Genomic DNA, 21538 nt, shown 5'->3' on the forward strand with positions numbered 1-21538 from the left:
GTTTATTATACAAGTCTTATCTTTTATCCCGACGAAACAGAAAACCTACAGCGACTGAAAATCTACGCCATCAAATCTCTGCTTATTCCCAATACTCTGTTGTTCCTGTCTACTATTGGTCTGAGCTTTACAGAGTTTAGCAATGCCGTAATGGGAATCGACCCAGTCAGTAAGTCTATTTAGTGATTGCCGCGCATATATATATATATATATATATATATATATATATATATATATATATATATATATATATATATATATATATACACATATATATATATATATATACATATATATATATATATATATATATATATATATATATATATATATATATATATATATATATATACATGTATATATATATATATATATATATATATATATATATATATATATACATGTATATATATATATATATATATATATATATATATATATATATATATATACATATATACATATATACATGTATATATATATATATATATATATATATATATATATATATATATATATATATATATACATGTATATATATATATATATATATATATATATATATATATATATATATATATACATGTATATATATATATATATATATATATATATATATATATATATATATATATATATATATATATATACATATATACATATATACATATATATATATATATATATATATATATATATATATATATATATATATTTCAAATGTTTCAATCACGAAGTAATATCAGAACATTAACCTTCCACCTTCTGACCCCAACCTTTAACCTTTTTCAAATTTCAGGTTTTGCCGTCCTGCTCCTATACGGCCTACTCACCCTCCTCCAGTTCCTCTGCATGCTCATCTACAACCTCTCTAGGTTCTGCCACAAAATATCCCGAGTTTCGTATGGACTGAGGAGATTTAAATGTCTCAACAGAAATGTAAGATTTGTATTTTGTGCGATTTAAAAAAAAAATATGGTAAATATAATTTTAAAATCTTTAAACAATATTTATCCCTGACGGTCCAAGTAGAGTTCACGTGTTTCTGTAACCTCTTCATATGAAGAGATAGTGTGGTCAGCACTAGCCTAGCCGCCTTTACTTTCCCTAACGTGAAACAGGTATCACCAGAACTGGACTTGAACCTGGATTCCAACTCGAAACTTCCGGGTGAGCAGTCGAATATTTCAATACGACTAGCAAGACTGCTTGCAATAATTTCTTTAGATGCTAGACCTTAATGAGTATTTTAGCCAGTTTCATTACTAAAAGGGAACCCACAGATTCTTTAAACGTGCTCTAAAGAAAGATTGTATTTGGAGCATTAAATTCAATACCTATAAAGTACACAATCAAATTGTCTATAGAAGCCCCAATGTTAAATTTTTGTTAACGTATAAACTATCATTTCTGTTAGGGACACCACAAATTATTATTCAGTTACCTATTTTTAGATTAACCGAGCACTTCACTTTAGCTTGCCTACAGCATTAAATTTATTTTGATACATTTACTAAATTATTTAGTTTAGCTATCGCAATTAAATATAAAACAGGAATGATTTAAATCAATTCAATGTGTAACTCGTTTGTTCAGGGAAGTGAAAACTCTACATCTGGTAACACAGGAATACAGAACAGTGGTGATACAATCGAATTACAGACAGTCGGTGATGGATCAGAAACGGAATATTATAATATAAGGATGATTTCAGATGACAATTTCCGATAATAGACTCTTCCATAAAATAGGTGTATTGGGTTGTTAGTAGTATTGTAATCTCAACTAATTTTATGGTTAGAAATTAGGGTTAGGTGTATGGTAGGACCTGGATGAAGGTTAGCGTTAGGGACATGGTAAACATTGACATTAACCAGCCATGTGTGTATTTAGTTAACTACCGGTAACCTAACACCAGTTTTTTAAAGAAGATTCCATTATCGGATACCAGTAATTGTGACGAACACATTTATACTTACGTAGATCTGATTTTTACAAACTGAAGGAAAAAACACAAACAATCAAGAGAATTATTCAAATAAATTAGGTTTTCAACAAAATATTACTATATCTGAGAATCATTAACAGAGTTTCATTTTTTTAATAATGAAAAGTATTTGAGAGTTGATGAATCTTTAAAAATTCTTATGGTATTGCATTTTATTTTCACGTAATAGCGTCTCCAATTCTTTATTTTAAATCTCATTAAATTTAGAAGTTGAATTATTTATACTTAAGTTATAATCTCTCCAATTCATTATTTTAAATCTCATTAAATTTAGTAGTTGAAATATTTATACTTAAGTTATGGTCTGTCAGTCTTTTTGTAAAATCTCATTATATTGAGTGGTTGGACACTTAATGAAGACATAATTTCTTTTTTTATCAGAAGCTCAAAATGTCGCATCGGCATAAAAACCACAATCTTAGCCTAAATTTTAAAAACTTCTCTGCGACCCAACTCCTCTTTATTATAAACAATACTAGCATCATTTACAGCAATCTCCAACCTCTTTTTTCCTACAAAGACTGTCTTTGGACACCTCTTCCAAATTAAATTGTGAAAAGATTCATTGGCATTCTGTGTACCGCCGTGCAAACACTTCTGTAATAATGCATTGAAGGAGAGGATCTCAGATACTGGTTTACTTTCAGCTTTTACAAATTTTGGTAGCTTATTCTTATTTGCTTTATCCAAGTCCTCATGTCTAGTACACATCATGTACACCTGTCCTATGTTTCCAAATAGCCCACACAGCCTTTTTCATTGCAATACTGTTACCTGCATTTTTTCTAATAGCACCGCCATAATTACCATGTATTCTCTTTATTGCTGATTGTGTAAGCCTACCTGCTCCTTTTATACCTTTATATTGCTTTCCATTCTTTTTATAAAGTTTTCCTTTGCATTCATTATCCTTGTCCATCATTTAGTGTCCCGTGGTCTTGTGGACATGTCCGCAACATTCATCCTTAGTGATTTGTTTTACCTGAATAAATTTCTGGGTCTGCTTCAGCAATAGGTTTATACCTTTTGGAATCACCATCCCCTAGATAACCTACATAATTTAATCCATAATTTTTCTATGACCGTTGAAAAGTGTTAAGAATTCCTTGCGGCTCCATCGCTCCTGCCGTTCCAACATGATTGTGCTCCCACTCTTTTTCATGCTTTTCTTTCCATATCAAGAACTGTTCAGGGGAAAGTTTCTTCTCATTAGAACTATTTAAAGTAAATGTTTCCCTACATTTTATACAAGAAAATGAAATTTTGCAGGACAATCCACAATCATTTTCGATTAAATCAAAACCACAATACTCCTCACATAGGGACCTGGAAATATTGTCATAAATTTAACTAAATTTTGGGTATCAAATAACCAGTAACCTGTTTTGCTATCAAAATAATAATTTTAACTACACTTGAGTTTAATTTCATAAAAGATGTATTTATACTTATGTGTACAGCATTCCAATGGCTACTTTCATTATCAATATCCTAGGCAACATCTTCAATCACAGAGCTACTTAAATTTTCATTATCACAATCAGCATCGAACTTTAACTTTTTTAAAATACATATTACCGTGAAATTTTCTCTTCTTTGTTTTGCCTTTTTGCCCATATTTTTTTTTAAATGCTTATCTAGATTTAAAGACCAACACAAGATCTAAACAACACAAAACTATGTGCTGACTGTATGAACATATCCATTAAACAGAAAAGCACATGTGAAATTTGTAAACAAAATGGCTACCAAATGATTTTGTAAGGAAGCTTCTGATTGGTTGAAATTCAAATAAGCTAAATATTTTAGTCTGCAACAACCAATGAAATCCATGTTAACAACAAAAATAGTAATATTTAAAACGCGTAGGCCCTAAACTGGTAGAGCTAAAAATCATAAAACCAAAATAAAATATAAAATCGGATAATTAGCTAGGAAACTGTTGGGATTTTAAATTTAGGCCTTTTTAAAGATCAAAAGTAAACAAAAGTTATTCTTTTTAAAGAATTAATTACTTTAAAATATATTAGATTGTTATCTTTAAAATTTTGTTTGTTGTTCTTATTCAATAATGAATATAGTTTATATTTTAATCAAAAAGTCATTTGTCAAATATTTCAAGAAAAGTATGATTTTGCCTAGTTTAACCTGCCCTTAAGTTATTAAATTAATTAAAATAATGTTTATGGTAGTTGCCATCCTGTACATTCTGATATTTTGTTTTCACTCAAACTCAATCCGGCCATGAGAACTTAATTTAATGACTTCTAGCCAGAGACGAACAAAACTTTAAGTTAATGTTATTTTTTTATTTAATCTTAAATGCTTTTTGCTTTTCATTTATCATTTTATTTTCTACACTACAATCTTTATAAAATAAACTTTTTCATTAATAATCTGCAGTTATTATACGTTTATTGAATGAATAACTGAATGAAAGTTTAACAGTTGCTTATTAGAAAAAAAAAACAAATGAAAAATGTAAGCATGGGATAATTAGAACACAGTTTTTTAAATATTTATTGTGGTGACCTCCCTTTATGATACCTCCACCTCTTGGTTGGGTGTGACTTTTCTCTTGGATTTTGGCAGTAGGTTCATTTGTTGGATCTTCTCTTCAAAGGCTCGCAGGATTTGCTGGGGACATTTGGTTGACTTTGTTTGGTTTATCCTAATATATAAAAGGACATGTGCGCACTTCTCTCTCTCTCTCTCTCTCTCTCTCTCTCTCTCTCTCTCTCTCTTTCTCTCTTTCTCTCTCTCTCTCTCTCTCTCGCTCTCCCTCTCTGTCCGCAAAATATTTTCGCCGGATATCACATCAGAATCTGCAGCGATATATGAAGAACTTGATACGGACTTTTGTTGAAAATAATATGTTAGATGTACAATTTTATTTAAAGAAGAAAAATAAAAAATAAAGGCATATTCGAATGTAGAAAAACAATTTTAATTATGCAACCGGAAAAGTGTTTATACTTGGGAAAAGAACGCATTTAACAAGGACGTTGCTTATTGCTTACACTAAAAGAGCGCGAAACTAAAGACGTCATCTGCAGAGTTTAGAATAAAAAGAAGTGAACTATTTCATTCAAATATGAAATGTATACAATACGATTTTCTCGGCCTAAACTTATAAAATTCACTTCATCTATTAGGATTCTATAATCTAGATAATATCTAGATCTACAATATTATTCTATATCTAAGCTAGATCTACGCAAAAAAAAAACTAGACGTAGACGCTAAGATCTAGATTCTAGATCTAGATTCTAGATTTAGACTCTATATACTCTAGAACCTATTCGATTAATAAATTTCTATATTAAACTATTTCACGCCTTAATTATTTTATAGACATCTTTGTTTGTTTAGCTATGGAACTGACTAATTAGGGATAAAAAAAAATTAATTTGAAATTCGCGTAAGTTTAGTTTTTTAACTAATCTACGTCTTTGATTCTTCATGTCTCATAAGGTGCCTAAATAGCTGAGATGATAGTGTAATTGATTTTAGAATATAAAGAAAGGAACTATTTCATTTAAATTTGATTTAGATATAGTTCTATAGATCTACTCATCAAGACGTGCGCTATGAAATATATACAATTTTATCGGTCAAACTAAGTCTCTTAATCAGTGTGTGCCGTGTGCATTTAATATGGTGTTCTGTTGACTAATAATGTATATAATTTGGTTTTAATTTTTCGAATGCGTATTGGTAGTCTATGTTATTTTAAATGCGCCGGATTTTTAGCTATTTAGTTATTTCTTTGTTGTCACTAATATCTCAACGTGTAGAGTTGCATTTTGATCACTAACTATTTTATAATTTATTATTTCTAAATATGTATAACATTAAAAAATATATAGGCCTATAATTCACGTGAAACGGGTACCGATGGCTAGTACTTATAAAATGGGGGAAGGGGGGATGGTCCTGATATTTAATATAACTTTAATGTGACTAAGACTGTCATAGTAGTAGACGGGTGACGGCATGGTCACATAAAATAAAAATTTTAAGTCATTAAAAACTTTTTTTGTTGTAAATTTAGTACATCATACATCTAAAAGGTAGATACATACAAACATTAGCGAAGATTGAGAGTAGCGTCATTTTGTTTTCATTTAATATCTTTCAAGACGTAGTATGTTTAAGTTGTATTAGGATGAAAACGTAAACAAATTGTATATCACGTATGTGACACAGAAATCTCAGAAAGTGAGATATTTGGTTTGGCAGGATATTAAAATGCCAGGGTAGCGTGATCATTAAGGCCGTACTACACAAGGTAACCCTACACGGGACTGCACTATGAGAAATCTATACAATAATCGAGGCTTAAGAAATCATGAGAACATTCTTTAACCCAATCCTTTAAGGTAAGCCATAAAAAGTTAGTTAGTTCAAATACGGGATAAATACCAGACGTACAAATAATCCTAAATCCCCCACAAGATCATAGTGCTATAGGCGTAAAAAGAAGTTATTGACACCTGTGTAAAATATCAACAAAAAACGTATCTTTGGCGCGCCCGTCAAGACAATTCTTTATAAGTTCGTTCTCAATAGAAGTAAAAATGTAATATAGCACATTTAGAAAAGATAAATAGGACGTTTAGAAAAGATAAGAAGCTTTCAAACGCTGTGTCATGTTGTGTGTGTTTGATTAATTTATTTTTTTTTATCTACAGTCTATATTTCCCAATAGTTCATAGATTTTTGCAATGAGTTCATTTAAGTTCACAACTTTTCATTGATTAACACACAACTACCAAACATATCACTGTATGTTGAATGTGTAGCAATCTATCACTGTATGTTGTATGTTATGGTAGCCATATATCACTGTATGTTGTATGTGTAGCAATATATCACAGTATGTTGCATGTGTAGCAATATATCACTGTATGTTGTATGTGTAGCAATATATCACAGTATGTTGTATGTATAGCAATATATCACTGTATATTGTATATATAGCAATATATCACAGTATGTTGTATGTTATGGTAGCCATATATCACTGTATGTTGTATGTGTAGCAATATATCACAGTATGTTGCATGTGTAGCAATATATCACTGTATGTTCTATGAGTAGCAATATATCACTGTATGTTGTATATATAGCAATATATCACAGTATGTTGTATGTTTATGGTAGCCATCTAACACTGTATGTTGTATGTGTAGCAATATATCACTGTATATTTTATGTGTAGCAATCTATCACTGTATGTTGTATGTTATGGTAGACATATATCACTGTATTTTGTATTTTATGGTAGCCATCCATCACAGTATGTTGTATGTGTAGCAATCTATCACAGTATGTTGTATGTTTATGGTAGCTTTCCACCTATCACTGTATGTTGTATGTTTATGGTAGCTCCACCTATCACTGTATATTGTATGTTATGGTAGCCATATATCACTGTATGTTGTATTTTATAATAGCCATCTATCACTGTATGTTTTATATATTTATGGTAGCTTTCCACCTATCACTGTTTGTTGTATGTTTATGGTAGCTCCACCTATCACTGTATGTTGTCTGTTTATGACAACTATATGTTTGACTTCTTCTTGTCTATGGTCAAATCATCTTTCATCCATCTATCACACACAGTCATGTTGGCCTATGACACAAGCTATCCTCTACACTTCCTCTTTCATCCCCTCCTCCTATTCCTGATAACATCACACATTTAGTAAATAAACAGAAACGTACTCTCACATTCGCCATTGTTATTCGTAGTTTTCGAGAAAAAAAATATTTTAATATTTTCAATAACTTATTAAGAGAACTGAGTTTGTTTACAAAAATGAAAAGAAAACATGAACATTTTTTTTCCAGGTTTTTTTGTTGTTTCACTGTTGTTCTATAAAATCGATAATTATAATGGACATTTTTTTTTAAACTTTACCAAACAAAAATACATTTTAAAGATAGATCCAAAAATAAATTTGAAAAGAAACGAGTTTATAAATGTGTTGTGGCAAGTTTTAGAAGAGGTTGCTGTTGGAACTACTGCACGCGGTAGGTGTATTTGTAGACACGGTGTTGGTCAAGGTCAGCTAAAAATAAATCCTGGCCGTCTGGTGACGTACACAGGTCATGGATGAGTGATTCGCCGTACTTAGCGATAGTCTGGGGAAAACAAAACACACACGTAAACAATAAAAATAATATAGTTTTATGTTTCTAAAATTAGATTTTAGGCTATTGAAATTTGTCTTCAGGTAAACATATTTAGCACAGCTGAATGCAGGGGGATATTAGGTATGTGGGTGGGTGGGGGGGTCGTTTGGTGGCTTAAGTAGGGTTGTGAGATGATAGTCTAAGTCGCGAATTAAGTTCTGTGTTGGGACATCCACTGAACAACACTGACCAACACAAAAAATGACCACTAGTGATAACGGTGTGATTAGATCAACACTCAACATTCATTGACCAACACCAACCGACTAAAACAAATTGACCAACACACCCTGACCAACGTCCACTAATCAAAACCTACTGACCACCACACACTTTCCAACACACACTGAACCACACACACTGACCCACACACACTGACCCACACACACTGACCCACACACACTGTCCACCAACCACCAACCACCAACCACCACACAAAAGACGACCACTATTGATGTTACCGGTGTGATGTGGGCCCAGGCCATGATCTGCTGACCAGTCAGGCTGTAGGTGTAGGCCCGAGGTGGATACGTCACTCTCCCCCAGTAGCTGATGGGGGTCTGGGAGGTAACTCCAGCGGCGATAATGGCACGGTCTGTGGGGAGTCAAACAAGAGTTACGGTTACTGGGTTCTCACTCTAGGTTTAGCTCTGTCGGTAGACTCTTGTTTGAATATACCCTCGGTATATATATAAAGTATGGGGGGGGGTGCAAATCGAAAGTTTGAGGGGGGATGCTAATCGAAAGTTTGAGGGGGGGGGGGTGCAAATCGAAAGTTTGAGCGGGGTGCAAATCAAAAGTCTGAGGGTGGGGGTGCAAATCGAAAGTTTGTCCCCGGATAAAAATTGGAACCCCCCCCCCCCTTGAGACGATCCTGGCTACGCCACTGTTTGAATGCATGCATATACGATTGAAGTTTAGTATATAAAGTCAAGCTACACGCATTGGCCAAAACACACAACACATACGGACCAACACATACAATAACACACACAACACACACTGACAAACACACTGACGAAAAAACAATGGCCAACACACATAACACAGACTAACCAACATACTCCACAATTACCAACGTAACACCTCATCAATAAACACTTTACCTGCTTTACTGTAATAAACCGCGTAGATTTTCCCCGCCTGATTCTGTGGGATAATCGTCCTGTTAAATATACCAGTTGTTCCCCCTTTCAGTCCAGCATTGTAGCAATTAGCCCTGAGGAACATTTCAGACATGATATTGTTAATATCAGCATTTAAATTTAACTAACCAATATCTTTGTAAATTGGAAACTACCCATTTAGAAAATTCATTGTCTCCCGTTGAATGAACAGATATATAAATTGTATTGTTGGAAGTGGTTTCTTCTTTGGGCCTTATCTGTACGCTGGGTTCGAACTCAGGACTTTTCGGTTTAGCAGCCATGATAAGCCAAGCCAACCCCTAAATAAACAACACCACTTCATCATCTTCTCCCTTTTGTGCACAAGACACATTGGGCACCACAGAAAGCTATTTCGACTTTTGCCAGCAACTTTCTTGGCTGTCCCCCAAGGTAGTCAAGTTTTTGTCAGTTGTTTTTCTGTTGTCCACTCCACGTCTCCCTTGATGTTTGATGCAGCTTAGGTTACAAACAAATCAGTTATGCTGATTCAACTTAATGTTTCATGATTCTGTTTATTATACATTTCTGGGGTGAGGGGTCACATGTCTGTCCTTATACAATAGAGCAAGGCATGTCTGCCGTACTGACCTGCTGCTCTCTCTGTCTGCCACACACACCAGGTCCAGCTCCTCTACCAACGTGATGCTGTGGGCGATGTTTAGTGTGTATGGTGACACGGCTGTGTAGAGCAAACACATTAACAAATATACTTTGTTGACAAGCACGTTAACAAATATACTTTGTTGACGAAATTTTGATTCAACAAAGCTAACAATAATACATTTGTTGACATTTTTCTTCAACTAGGTTAAACATTAGTTGATTTGAAAAAGAAACATGTACTCGCCTCTGTTCAAGGGCACGCCCCACTTGCTGATGACTTGACCGCTGCTTGAGAACTTGATGATGCGGCTGTTGCAGTACCTGGTGACGTCATGTTACCCGTTAGTGTACTTAAATCAATCGATCAATGCTACGAATAATTGCTGACATTGTGGGCTCATTCCATGAACACAACTCCAGTTAATTAAAACAGCTTTGACTTATCCATTAGATTTGTAATTACTTATCCACTAGTAGTGTATTTTGTAATCCACTTATTTTGCAGCCGACATTCGACCCAAGCATGTATCCACCAACCACATCATCAAACATGATTTTACCCGTCAGCAACGAAGAACTCGCCACTGCTGGCTATAGCCACGTCTGCTGGTTTACAGAAGTGTTTGTCGTCACTTCCGGGTACAAACTTCACACCAAGTTCAAGGTCGGGTGTGGTTGCTCCTTTCTTAAACCTGAACACCTGCAACCATAATTAATAGAACTAATACATACACGTTACGTGTTTCCCCTGGTTAATAAAACTATAAGCTAAACACGCGATTTAATCACACGGTGGTTTGTATAGATGTAAATTATTTGAGTCTCCTACCTTTTACGATTTGAGACGCTAAGCACTTCTCGTTCAGGTTTGGTTACATTGATCTTTCAACTGAGTTTTTCAGAAATGTGCCCTTTCAAATCTTACGTTCCGAGGAGCTAGGGACAGAGAGTTCACCTGTTTCTGTAACCTCGGCATATGAAGGGATACTGTCGTCAGAGCTGGGATGTCGTATGGAATCAAGCCTGGGATCCGAACTCGAGACTTTCTGGTTAGTAGTCGAACGCTCTAACATTCAACTACAGACACCGGGATTACCACTCCCAACACCAAGTCTCCCCCCCCCCCTTTTTTTTGACAACCGGATTAAGTCTCGTAAACAGCTAGTCTTAAAGTGCAATATGTGTTAATTCCAAGGATCCGAAAGCAGATGGTGCTATTAGTGTTTGTTACGAGAGAGATCAATGTAAGATTACAAATTGACAAACAAATAATTCTAATAGGTAAGTAAAATGTAGTAACAAAACACAAACAGTATGTTACAGAGGCCTACCTGACCAGTTGCACAAGCCTGTAATTAAGAAACCTACTTGACCAGTTGCACAAGCCTGTAATTAAGATACCTACCTGATCAGTTACACAAGCCTGTAATTAAGAGACCTACCTGATGGCGTCCAGCGTCAGTGACCCAAATGTTGTCCTGACTGTCTATCTTAAGTCCATGCGGCATATTGAAACTGTTATTTAGGATACAGGTTTGGGTTGTAGATGCAAATCAATGGGATATGGATACAAGTTAATTTATTTTGTATGGATACAATCCAATGCGGTTTGGATACAAGTCAATGTGTTGTGGATTAAAATCAATATCCTATAGGTTTAAGTCAATTTTGTGTGGATAAAATTCGCTACGTATGTATCCATGGGGCAACTGTTATGTATAGTCCAATCCAGAATATTATAACGAAAACGTTATTGTCTACCATAGCGTCAGTCTGCTGCCTACTAGACCATGTCCCTACTCACAAATCTTTGCCAAAGCTCGACAGTCTCCGTCCAGTGTTGGGGTCTACCCTGTAGATGGTATCTTGGTTGATGGGGACAAGAGCCGCATTTGATAGGACATTGCTGCCCCGTTTGAAAGTGCTGTTGGACGGAGAGATATTTCAAAACATTTAAAATTTGAAACATCGTTACGCATCAATTATATAAAAACTCAATACTTAATTAAACTAATTAGTTTTTAAGTAGATTACCTGGCATTCCAGGATCTATCACCGCTATGGAAGACAAAGAGATCGCCATTTGAGTCCAGGTCGATGCCTGTTACTGGACCAATACCTTGACCATCAGTGCTAAAGTTTGTAACTTCCACGGGAAGTATTGGCTGAGGAGACACGCCACAGATAAATTAGGTTCATCCGATCTTTCAGAACTCTATGTACGTGTTATTCTAGAGAATATGCGCATTCGAAAAATACGCCAATAAAAACTAATTATACTATTACACTTAAATTTGTCATAATTTGTAGGAAAATGTTTGAGAAGCTACGATGTAGGCCTACACTTGGTCATTCTTTGAATAATGTCTTAGAATTATAAATTGTAAAAACAAATTCCCGAGCGCTTACTTTTGTGCGCAGTTTTTGGGTGCATCTTTCATCCGTTGCGCATTACATGGTAACAGTATAATGTATTTAAAATAATTTTTATACACCATTTGTAGAAAAGTGTTTGAAATGAAAAAAAAGTATGCGAAAAAAAGCTTTGCACTTTAAAAGTCTATAGAAAATATATTAATAAAGGTTATTAATATATATGTGACACAGATTCTTAATGTGTCAATGTATGAATGTGTATATGAAATAAACTATTGAAACAAAACTTACCTGCTGATCAACCACCCTTTTGAATACCCGTACATTTGGATTATTTATCACGGAACCAAGGACAACCGAAGTCAGACACAACTGGATGAACGTCTTTAAGAACATAATTTGTTTTCAAAACCCCCTAAAAAATGGTCTGTCTATTATAAAAAATGTAATTTTTGGATTCATCGACGTACAAAAAGTGGAGAAAATGTTAAACAAGCGTCTTACGTCATTCGAGTTGTCGAAATTGGGACGAAGATTTCTTTGTGCTGACAAAAGCCTCTACCACACAAAAAAACGTACGTGACGAAACAGGGGAGGTAATGCAAACAAATCGTAAGAATTTTTCTTTGCTGTCTTAGAGCAAACATATTGCGAACGTCAGTCAAGTTATTACTAACGTCTATTACCCTTTTTTATATAAAGATTAGTTCTTGTAACAGCTGATTTTCTTTTAAATAATTTGTAAAAAAAAAAAAAAAAAGAAAGAAATGCTCCAAAACAATTGTTGGTATGTATTTCTGATCTCAACTGATATGTTACTAAAAGGAATGGAAATGGAAATCGTCCCAGAAGTAATTTAAAAATAGATGCTAGATGGTCTATGTATTAGGGATGAGACCAGATGAAATTAGACCAAAGATACTGAGCTGGACACCACAGGGTAAAAAGAAGACAGAGTAGTGCACGGGAAACGTTGGGGGGGGGGGGGACAAGCGCAAAAGCAATTGACAAAGGCAGGACTGTCCTTGGGGACTGCCAGAAAATTGCCAGAGACTGGTTAAAGCGGCAAGAGTTTATTGTGGTGGTCCCATGTGTCCTAGGTACTAGAGGAAAAAGATGATGATGTTATGTAGTAGGCTGTTGTATTCATGAAAACAAAATAATATGTTTCCCATTTATTTATTTTTAAATTAATCAAGACAACAATTTATTTATTCTTATTTCATAAAACAATAAAAAGGATTATTTTGGAAAGGCATAGTCATTTTAAAGTTAGTGTGGCTGTGATGTGGGCTTGATTTATATCTCGTTTTCTTTTTTTTAAATTAGACTCTTCAGTCCAACCTTACTTCTCATTCTAAACTTGGGAAAATGGGGAGAGGGGGGGGGGCTACTTGTATCATCCCAATTCCCCCCCCCCCCTCCCTTCCTGGATTACCTTCCTGCAATTAGCCGAGCTCTATTCATGTATTGCTCAGTCAGGAGGACTGAGAGGGTACTCACAACATCCCTGTCAATATCATCACAATCGACTACCCTCTGCTGGCTCCAAAATATCTTTACAGAACTCTACGAGTTTGATGGTGGGAGGGAGGGTATTTATCTCTATATCTTTATATATCAATGTCAATCGAAACTCACACCTCCACCTTGCTTAAGCTGGTGTCTTCCTCCAGTACTTCATCAAATCGGACGAGATCTATCACTTCATTACCCCCCCACACACACACACACACACATACACACACTCAGGAGGTTATGTCATAGATTCGAGTTGTCATTTTGATGTTGCTAAAATATGTTTCAGATTTCATCAACGATCACTGTTTTTGTTAAAGAAAGAAAGTCTATTTTATTTTCTTATTTTCAGTTAATTTTAAAAACGTTTTGTTTTAAAGACTTTTTTTATTATGATTAGCTTTAATTTCGTTCACCACGCCATTTTTTTTGTTAATTGGTATTTGGCAAGTCTTGCAAAACAGTTTTTAACCCACTACTAATGCAGTAATTTAAAGATAAATTGGTCATCGATGAAAATGTACAAATATCTAATTCATAATCTAATTAGATATTAGGTTTGTCATTAAAATGTGATTAAAATATAACTAAAGTTAATAATAAAAGGGGAGATAATAAGATTAAGTACCAGCGATCGCTCGATCAAATATCCAACATTGGTCGTTCATGAAATTATTTACACGTGTTAAAAAATTAATGCTGTTATTTAAGAAACCATTTATGTTTTTGATTATTTTTCAGTGCGTTTAAAAGTGAAAGGATTTTTTTTTCAAAGTAGTAGAATTGATTAAACTTCTTATTTCTGTATAAGTTTATATAACTTGCAGATATCAACTGTCTTTTAATTTTAGTTGTTTTAAAAAGTTAAAGGTATGGTTTACATAGCATATAGCTGTTAAATTCAAAACTCGATAGATCCAGTAACCACCAATTTATTGGCTAACAATTTGATCTAGGTGGGCAATATTACGCTCTTCCACATTTTGTTTTCATCGAAATTTTCAAAACTAACTTTTTCGTCAAATAAAATTTTAGTGGTTGAAATCACCAATGCAGCTGTTTATTTGTAATTTTCATTATCTAAAAAAAATTCTTAACATTCGTAATAAATATTTTCTAAAATTTAGTCATTATTCAAAAATAAAACAAAACAAAAATCAATGTCATTTTAAGATGTTTCATTGTTCTTTATTAAAAATCGATAACATCGATAAATATAATCGAATTTTTTAAAAAAATACTCTTTTTTTTTAACCAAAATCCATCTTTTACCAAATGTGGGTGGAACCAGCTTATAGAGCAGCTAAATGTGTTGGGACATGTTTCTGTTGCAGAAGTTGTTGAAGTGGTCACAGTTGAGCCTACTGCACGCGATAGGTGTATTTATAGACTCGGCGTTGGTCAAGGTCAGCTAAGAATAAATCCTTACCGTCTTTTGACGTGCACAAGTCATGGATGAGTGATTCGCCGTTCTTGGCGATGGTCTGAGGAAACAAAACACACACGTAAACAGGGAAATTAGACCTGGATGCTAGCCAATCAAAATATCTTTAGACTTTAGTTCAGAGAAAATTTAGAGAGGGAGGTAGGCGGTAACACAGTGGTTCGAGGTAAGGCCAGTGTAAGGGTGGTCGTCTTGGGGTTGTGCCCAAGTTATTTTTTTGTTTTGTTTTGCTTGGCAGGGCTCTAAGACTCAAGAGGCCATTTCATTATTAATAAATACACAGAAAGTGTAGAATTATGACGATTAGTCCTCTGTGGTATAGTTGGGTTTCGACGATTTTGGCTATTTTTTAAAATTGAAAAGTGTAACACACACACTTACTGAACACGCACTGACCAAAACACACTGACTGAACACGCACTGACCAACACACACTGACTGAACACACACTGACCAACATACTGATTAACACACACTGACAAACACACACTGATCAACACACTGATTAACACACACTGACAAACACACTGACTGAACACAAACTGACCAACACACACTGATCAACATAGAAAAGATAATGACAAGTAGTGTTACCGATGTAACACGCACACCCACTGACCAACACACATCGACCAAAACAGACCCACACCAACCAACACACAAAAGATGCCCACTAGATGTGTTACTGGCGTGATCTGGTCAACACTCAAAAAACACTGATATACACTGACCAACACACACTGACCAACACACACTCACCCCCCCAACCACACACACATACACAAACTGTCCACCACACAAAATACGACAACTATTGATGTTACCGGTGTGATGTGGGCCCAGGCCATAATCTGCTGACCAGTCAGGCTGTAGGTGTAGGCCCGAGGTGGATACGTCACTCTCCCCCAGTAGCTGATGGGGGTCTGGGAGGTAACTCCAGCGGCGATAATGGCACGGTCTGTGGTGAGTGAAACAAGAGTTACGGTTACTGAGTTCGTACGTCAGCTCACTGGTTGACATTGTTTAAGGCTGAAGTTTAGCTTGTACATTTTTTGACGGTCAATTTTGTGGAAATAAAACATGCATTTATAATTTTAGTTTTAAAGTTAAGCAACACGCATTAATCAGCAACCTCAACACGCATTGATCAACACACACACACAAAGCACACTGACCAATATACACATTATACTTGCTTATCAACACAAACACAATACACATCGACTATACATAGAACACACACAAAACAACACATAACGCTCACAGACCACCTTAATACTTGAACACTTTACCTGCTTTACTGTAATAAACCGCGTAGATTTTCCCCGCCTGATTCTGTGGGATAATCGTCCTGTTAAATATACCAGTTGTTCCCCCTTTCAGCCCAGCATTGTAGCAATTTGCCCTGAGGAACAGTAAGTACAGTATTTATTTGTGATCTCTTATTTCTAGTTTAAGTAAACGACAACTCATTAAATTACAAATTAACCATTTGCAAGGTGTAGTTGTGTCCCCTGAATTAAACAGACAATGTCAAATGTTCAATTTGACTCCAATAAATTGCAAATCAACTTTAATGTTTTAAATTCTTAATAGAACTATGGTGCCTTATAGTGATGGAGATTGGAAACATGCGACTATCAATGGTCTTTAGTCTATAGAGAAAGATACTATGCCCACGATGACGTAGTGAACAATACAATAGGTCAGGGCTAGAGTGACGTACTGACCTGCTGCTCTCCCTGTCTGCCACACACACCAGGTCCAGCTCCTCTACCAACGTGATGCTGTGGGGGAGGTTCAGTGTGTACGGTGACACGGCTGTGGGTAGAGCAAACACATTAACAAATATACTTTGTTGACAAGCACGTTAACACATATACTTTGTTGACAAAATTTTGATTCAACAAAGCTAGCAATAATACATTTGTTGACATTTATCCTCAACTAGGTTAAACATTAGTTGATTTGAAAAAGAATCATGTACTCACCTCTGGTCAATGGCACGCCCCACTTGCTGATGACTTGACCGCTGCTGGAGAACTTGATGATGCGGCTGTTGCAGTACCTGGTGACGTCATGTTGCTGGTTAATGTAGGTGAATCACATGAATATTCTATCATTACTGCAAGCACTTGCAGACTTAGCAAGTTTCATCTTCAACTCAAAATCCAGTTAATTAAATAATTATCGTCTTATCCATTAATTGTGTAATTTTTTTATCCACTAGTGAAGTAATGACTTATCCACTAGTGGTGTAATGACATATCCACTTGTGAAGTAATGACTTATCCACTAATGATGTAGCTATTTATCCACCAATCAAATCTTTCAACATGATTTTACCCGTCAGCTACAAAGAACTCGCCAGTGCTGGCTATAGCCACGTCCGTTGGTTTACAGAAGTGTGTGTCGTCATTTCCGGGGTAGAACTTCACTCCTAGTTCAAGGTCGGGCGTGGTCGCTCCTTTCTTAAACCTGAACACCTGCAACCATCATCAACACCGACAACTTTAACTTTGTTATATAAAACTATAACCTTAATTAAGACATACAAACTTTTAAATATATAGTAATTTTAATTTGTATTTGACAATCACAAAAGCTGGATGATGTGAAGACAGGTTTTTGGATGAACATGTCATGTACAGATTAAATCGCAATACAACAGAACTATGGTTTTCTTTGATTACGGGTAAAAAACATTATTGATAGTGTTGATGAAGAATCTCTCTGGAAATTATCACGGTACTATGTCAACTGTGAAACGAAATTCGCCCTTATTAAAGACTCCTACAGTGGTTTGACATGTCGTTCTGAGGGTCACCGTGCAAACATAACCCGTATACACTGGAGTCCAACAAAGATGTTTGTTGTCACAGTTTCTCCTTCCTCTTGTCATCGACTGGATTATAAAAAACATCCACTAATGGATAAGGGAATTGTATACATTGGACTTCTATGGAATTAGGACGAAGATCTGGACTTTGAGGATGATATTGCATTCTTGCACACAGCCAACAGCAGATACACAGATGTGACAGATATGCTATCAAAGGTCTGTCTTGAAATCCACAAGCAAAAGACGAAGACATGATCAGTAAGAAACATGTGTAAGACGTCTACCTGACATGTTACACAAACGTGTAAGTAAGAGAGACCTACCTTACCAGTTACACAAACGTGTAAGTAAGAGAGACCTACCTGACCAGTTACACAACGTGAAAGTAAGAGAGACCTACCTGATGACGACCAACGTCAGTGACCCAAATGTTGTCCTGGCTGTCTATCTTAAGTCCATGCGGCACATTGAAACTGTTATGTAGACAATCAAGATTTTTTCATTACAACGCATGCTTTAAGTAAATGTTCCCTTTCAAACCTGACAGTCTACGGGGAAAGTGAAGTAGAATCAATTTTACAGTTGTCGTTTTGTGGATATACGTCAATGAGCGAGGTATAGATAATAGTCAGTAGAATGTTGATAAAAGTAATTACGACGTGTATTAAAGTCAGTGGGATATGGATGCAATTTAATTGGATGTGAATACATGATTGGGTCGAGAAAACGTTATTGAGGTGTGGATATAAGCCAACTGTAGGTGGATACAAGACAATGCTGTGTGGATGTAAGTCAATTTTAGTTTATGGGTTGTGGATATCGTCAAATTACATGTGGGTACGAGTCAATGAGCAGTGGATACAAGTCAAAGTTTGTGAACATAAGTCAATTTTATGTGGATACAAGTAAAGATGTTGTGTTGATACAAGTCCATTTGTTTCACCACTTAGATAAATGTTGAGTCTAGAAAATTTTTTGGTCTACCATAGTATCAGTCTACTGTCCACAAGACCATGTCCCTACTCACAAATCTTTGCCAAAACTCGACAGTCTCCGTCCAGTGTTGGGATCTACCCTGTAGATGGTATCTTGGTTAATGGGGACAAGAGCCGCATTTGATAGGACATTGCTGCCTGGTTTGTACGTGCTGATGAAGGAAGAAAACTAGTTTCAAAACTTTGAAATTCCAAACTACTTATCCCCAAGAGTATAAACACTAAATGTGTTAATTAAATTAAGCTACTTAGTTCATTATGTGAAGTTGATTACCTGGTAGTCCAGGGTCTATCGGCTCTGTGGAACACAAAGAGATCGCCATTCGAGTCCACATCGATGCCAGTTACTTGACCAATACCTTGACCATCAGTGCTAAACGCTGTAGCTTCCGCTGGTGGTATTAATATCTGTGGAAATATGCTTCCAGTGTTATACGATTTATATATATATATATATATATATATATATATATATATATATATATATATATATATATATATATATATATATATTTATTTATTTATTTATTTATTTATTTATTTATTTATTTATATATATCGTAGATACCTTTATATCAATGTGTTTATATATATATATATATGTGCAAAAATAAACCTATTGAAGAAAAAAAAACTTACCGGCTGGCTAACCACCCTACGGAATATCCGTACATCAGGATTATATATCACAGAGCCAAGGACAACCGAAGTCAGACACCAGTGAATGAACGCCTTTAAAAACATAATTTGTTTTCAAAACCCCCTAAAAAATGGGAGCCTATTATTTTTAAGTGTCCGTTTTTACACTTTTACATTCAGCACACTTTAGAAGGGGAGAGAATGTTTAACAAGCACCTGACGTCACGAGAGTTGTCGAAATTGGGACGAAGATTTCTTTGTGCTGACAAAAGCCTCTACCACACAAAAAACGTACGTGACAAAACAAGGGAGGTAATGCAAACAAATAGTAAGAATTTTTTCTTTGCTGGCTTAGAACAAACACATTGCGAACGTCAACCGGTGTATCATATAACTTTTATCATTAAAAAATACCAGTTCAAGTAACAGCTGATGGTCTTATACATAAATCTACAATTAATATTCTAATGCAATTTTTTTAAAGATGTTATAAAGTATCATATTGAATCAGTAAGTACGATGTTTTCAAATTTTCAAATTTTAAAAATTGAGCACATTGTTTTTATATTGATAAAACAATACATGTTTTATACTGCAGAACTGTTTAAAAATAAATGCGGACGTTACGTGTTTTTTACTTAATCAAGTTTTAAAGTTTAATAAAAAAAATTAGGGCCTACACAAAGCATGTCTGCTTGCCTTAATAAAGTCATGATATGTAGGTCACGTGTGTAGTGTTAAGCACACGATTGCAAAATGGAAGTTTTTAAACGTGGACAATTTTTGTTATTTTTGTTTGTTTGTTTGTTTGTTTGTTTTTTTTTTTTTTTTTTTTTTTTTTTTTTTTTTTTTTTTTTTTTTACAATTCATTGAATGTTTTGCTTGCTCACTTGCTGCAAAGTAATATTTTGTAATGATCTCAAGGTAGTGACCTTGTTAAATTGGATGCTTTTGTGAGGCTTACATGTGTGTGACGTCAGACAGGTGTGCTGCACCTGTGTGCTGTGTCAAGATCAATTAATGTAATCAACACAAGGGTCGACAGATACAGATCAATAGTTGTAGGGGATGTGTGTGGAATGTGGGGGAGTATGCTTTTGGGGGGGGGGTGGAAGGTGCGATTGAGGGGGAATAGGGTTATGGGAATATAAGAGGTGTGGTTGTGGGGTATAGAGGTAGTCGGGAATGTGGTGTATGACTGTAGGGGAGCTGGGTTATTGCGAATGTAAGGAGGGGTTGTTTTGATGGTGATATTGAAGGGAATATAAGGGGTTGTTGTGAGACTTAGTGGGGAGTGTGGGATGTGATTATAGGGAAGTGGGATTGTAAGAATTGTGTTGGGGTCTGAGTGTGGGGAATTATTTGTGTTTTAGAGGGTGTACCGAAATAATACTTTGATTTTAGTATTGTATATACGGGTGAACTTTGTTCTTTTTTTTTTTTTTTTTTTTTTTAAAAGGTATTGCTTAGTTAACGCTAGGGCTAGTTGTAGAGTTAGGTTTAGGGTTAAAATAAGTGCTAAAGTTAGCGTTAGGTTTAAAATAAATATTTTATTTTTTTAAACACCAAATGGAGGTATTTCGACAAAACGGTAAATGTCCAAAATTTCAAACTACCATTTCCCCAGTACGTTCTAGACTCGTTTTAGGGTATGTGCTCATGATGTGAGGGCGTTTTAACGTGTCTGAAGAATGTCTTGGCATATGTTTGTTTTCCTAATTTAAAAAAAAAAATAACAAA

General features: G+C 35.0%; 2 protein-coding genes across 3 annotated transcripts; both read right to left on the reverse strand.

The window, feature by feature from the left end:
- Positions 1–7885: 7885 nt before the first annotated feature.
- Positions 7886–12817, reverse strand: LOC131937636 (peptidyl-alpha-hydroxyglycine alpha-amidating lyase 2-like). 2 transcript variants are annotated; one of them, XM_059295223.1, is made up of 10 exons: positions 12652–12817; positions 12019–12149; positions 11789–11908; positions 11427–11499; positions 10545–10684; positions 10229–10305; positions 9970–10060; positions 9319–9431; positions 8674–8807; positions 7886–8161 (listed from the first exon to the last, which is right to left on the reverse strand). In XM_059295223.1, exons 1-10 carry the CDS (start codon positions 12754–12756, stop codon positions 8039–8041), a joined length of 1107 nt encoding a protein of 368 aa, XP_059151206.1. In that variant the 5' UTR covers positions 12757–12817; the 3' UTR covers positions 7886–8038. The 2 variants fall into 2 exon arrangements, with proteins under 2 accessions (XP_059151206.1, XP_059151207.1); XM_059295224.1 differs by lacking the exon at positions 8674–8807 and having other exon boundaries at positions 8032–8161.
- A 2252-nt stretch (positions 12818–15069) lies between these two features.
- Positions 15070–20085, reverse strand: LOC131937628 (peptidyl-alpha-hydroxyglycine alpha-amidating lyase 2-like). Its single transcript, XM_059295211.1, has 10 exons — positions 19799–20085; positions 19434–19567; positions 19192–19311; positions 18565–18637; positions 17669–17808; positions 17314–17390; positions 17053–17143; positions 16615–16727; positions 16147–16280; positions 15070–15362 (listed from the first exon to the last, which is right to left on the reverse strand). The coding sequence occupies exons 1-10, from the start codon at positions 19901–19903 to the stop codon at positions 15240–15242; spliced, it is 1110 nt and encodes a 369-aa protein (XP_059151194.1). The 5' UTR covers positions 19904–20085; the 3' UTR covers positions 15070–15239.
- Positions 20086–21538: the final 1453 nt, after the last annotated feature.

Source organism: Physella acuta, unplaced genomic scaffold (genome assembly GCF_028476545.2).
Source record: "Physella acuta isolate Inbredline_101_S28 unplaced genomic scaffold, ASM2847654v3 ptg000215l, whole genome shotgun sequence".
NCBI classification, from domain to species: domain Eukaryota; kingdom Metazoa; phylum Mollusca; class Gastropoda; family Physidae; genus Physella; species Physella acuta.

Excerpts from the sequence above, each read along its gene's own strand:
- LOC131937628 (XM_059295211.1), bottom strand. The coding sequence starts at position 19,903 with ATGTTTTTAAAGGCGTTCATTCACTGGTGTCTGACTTCGGTTGTCCTT. Across the intron at positions 17,809-18,564 it reads CTGACGTTGGTCGTCATCAG|GTGTTCAGGTTTAAGAAAGG; the intron begins GTAGGTCTCTCT and ends TGATGGTTGCAG. Across the intron at positions 16,728-17,052 it reads GCAGACAGGGAGAGCAGCAG|GGCAAATTGCTACAATGCTG; the intron begins GTCAGTACGTCA and ends ACTGTTCCTCAG.
- LOC131937636 (XM_059295223.1), bottom strand. The coding sequence starts at position 12,756 with ATGTTCTTAAAGACGTTCATCCAGTTGTGTCTGACTTCGGTTGTCCTT. Across the intron at positions 12,150-12,651 it reads AAAGGGTGGTTGATCAGCAG|CCAATACTTCCCGTGGAAGT; the intron begins GTAAGTTTTGTT and ends GTGTCTCCTCAG. Across the intron at positions 9,432-9,969 it reads GCAGACAGAGAGAGCAGCAG|GGCTAATTGCTACAATGCTG; the intron begins GTCAGTACGGCA and ends AATGTTCCTCAG.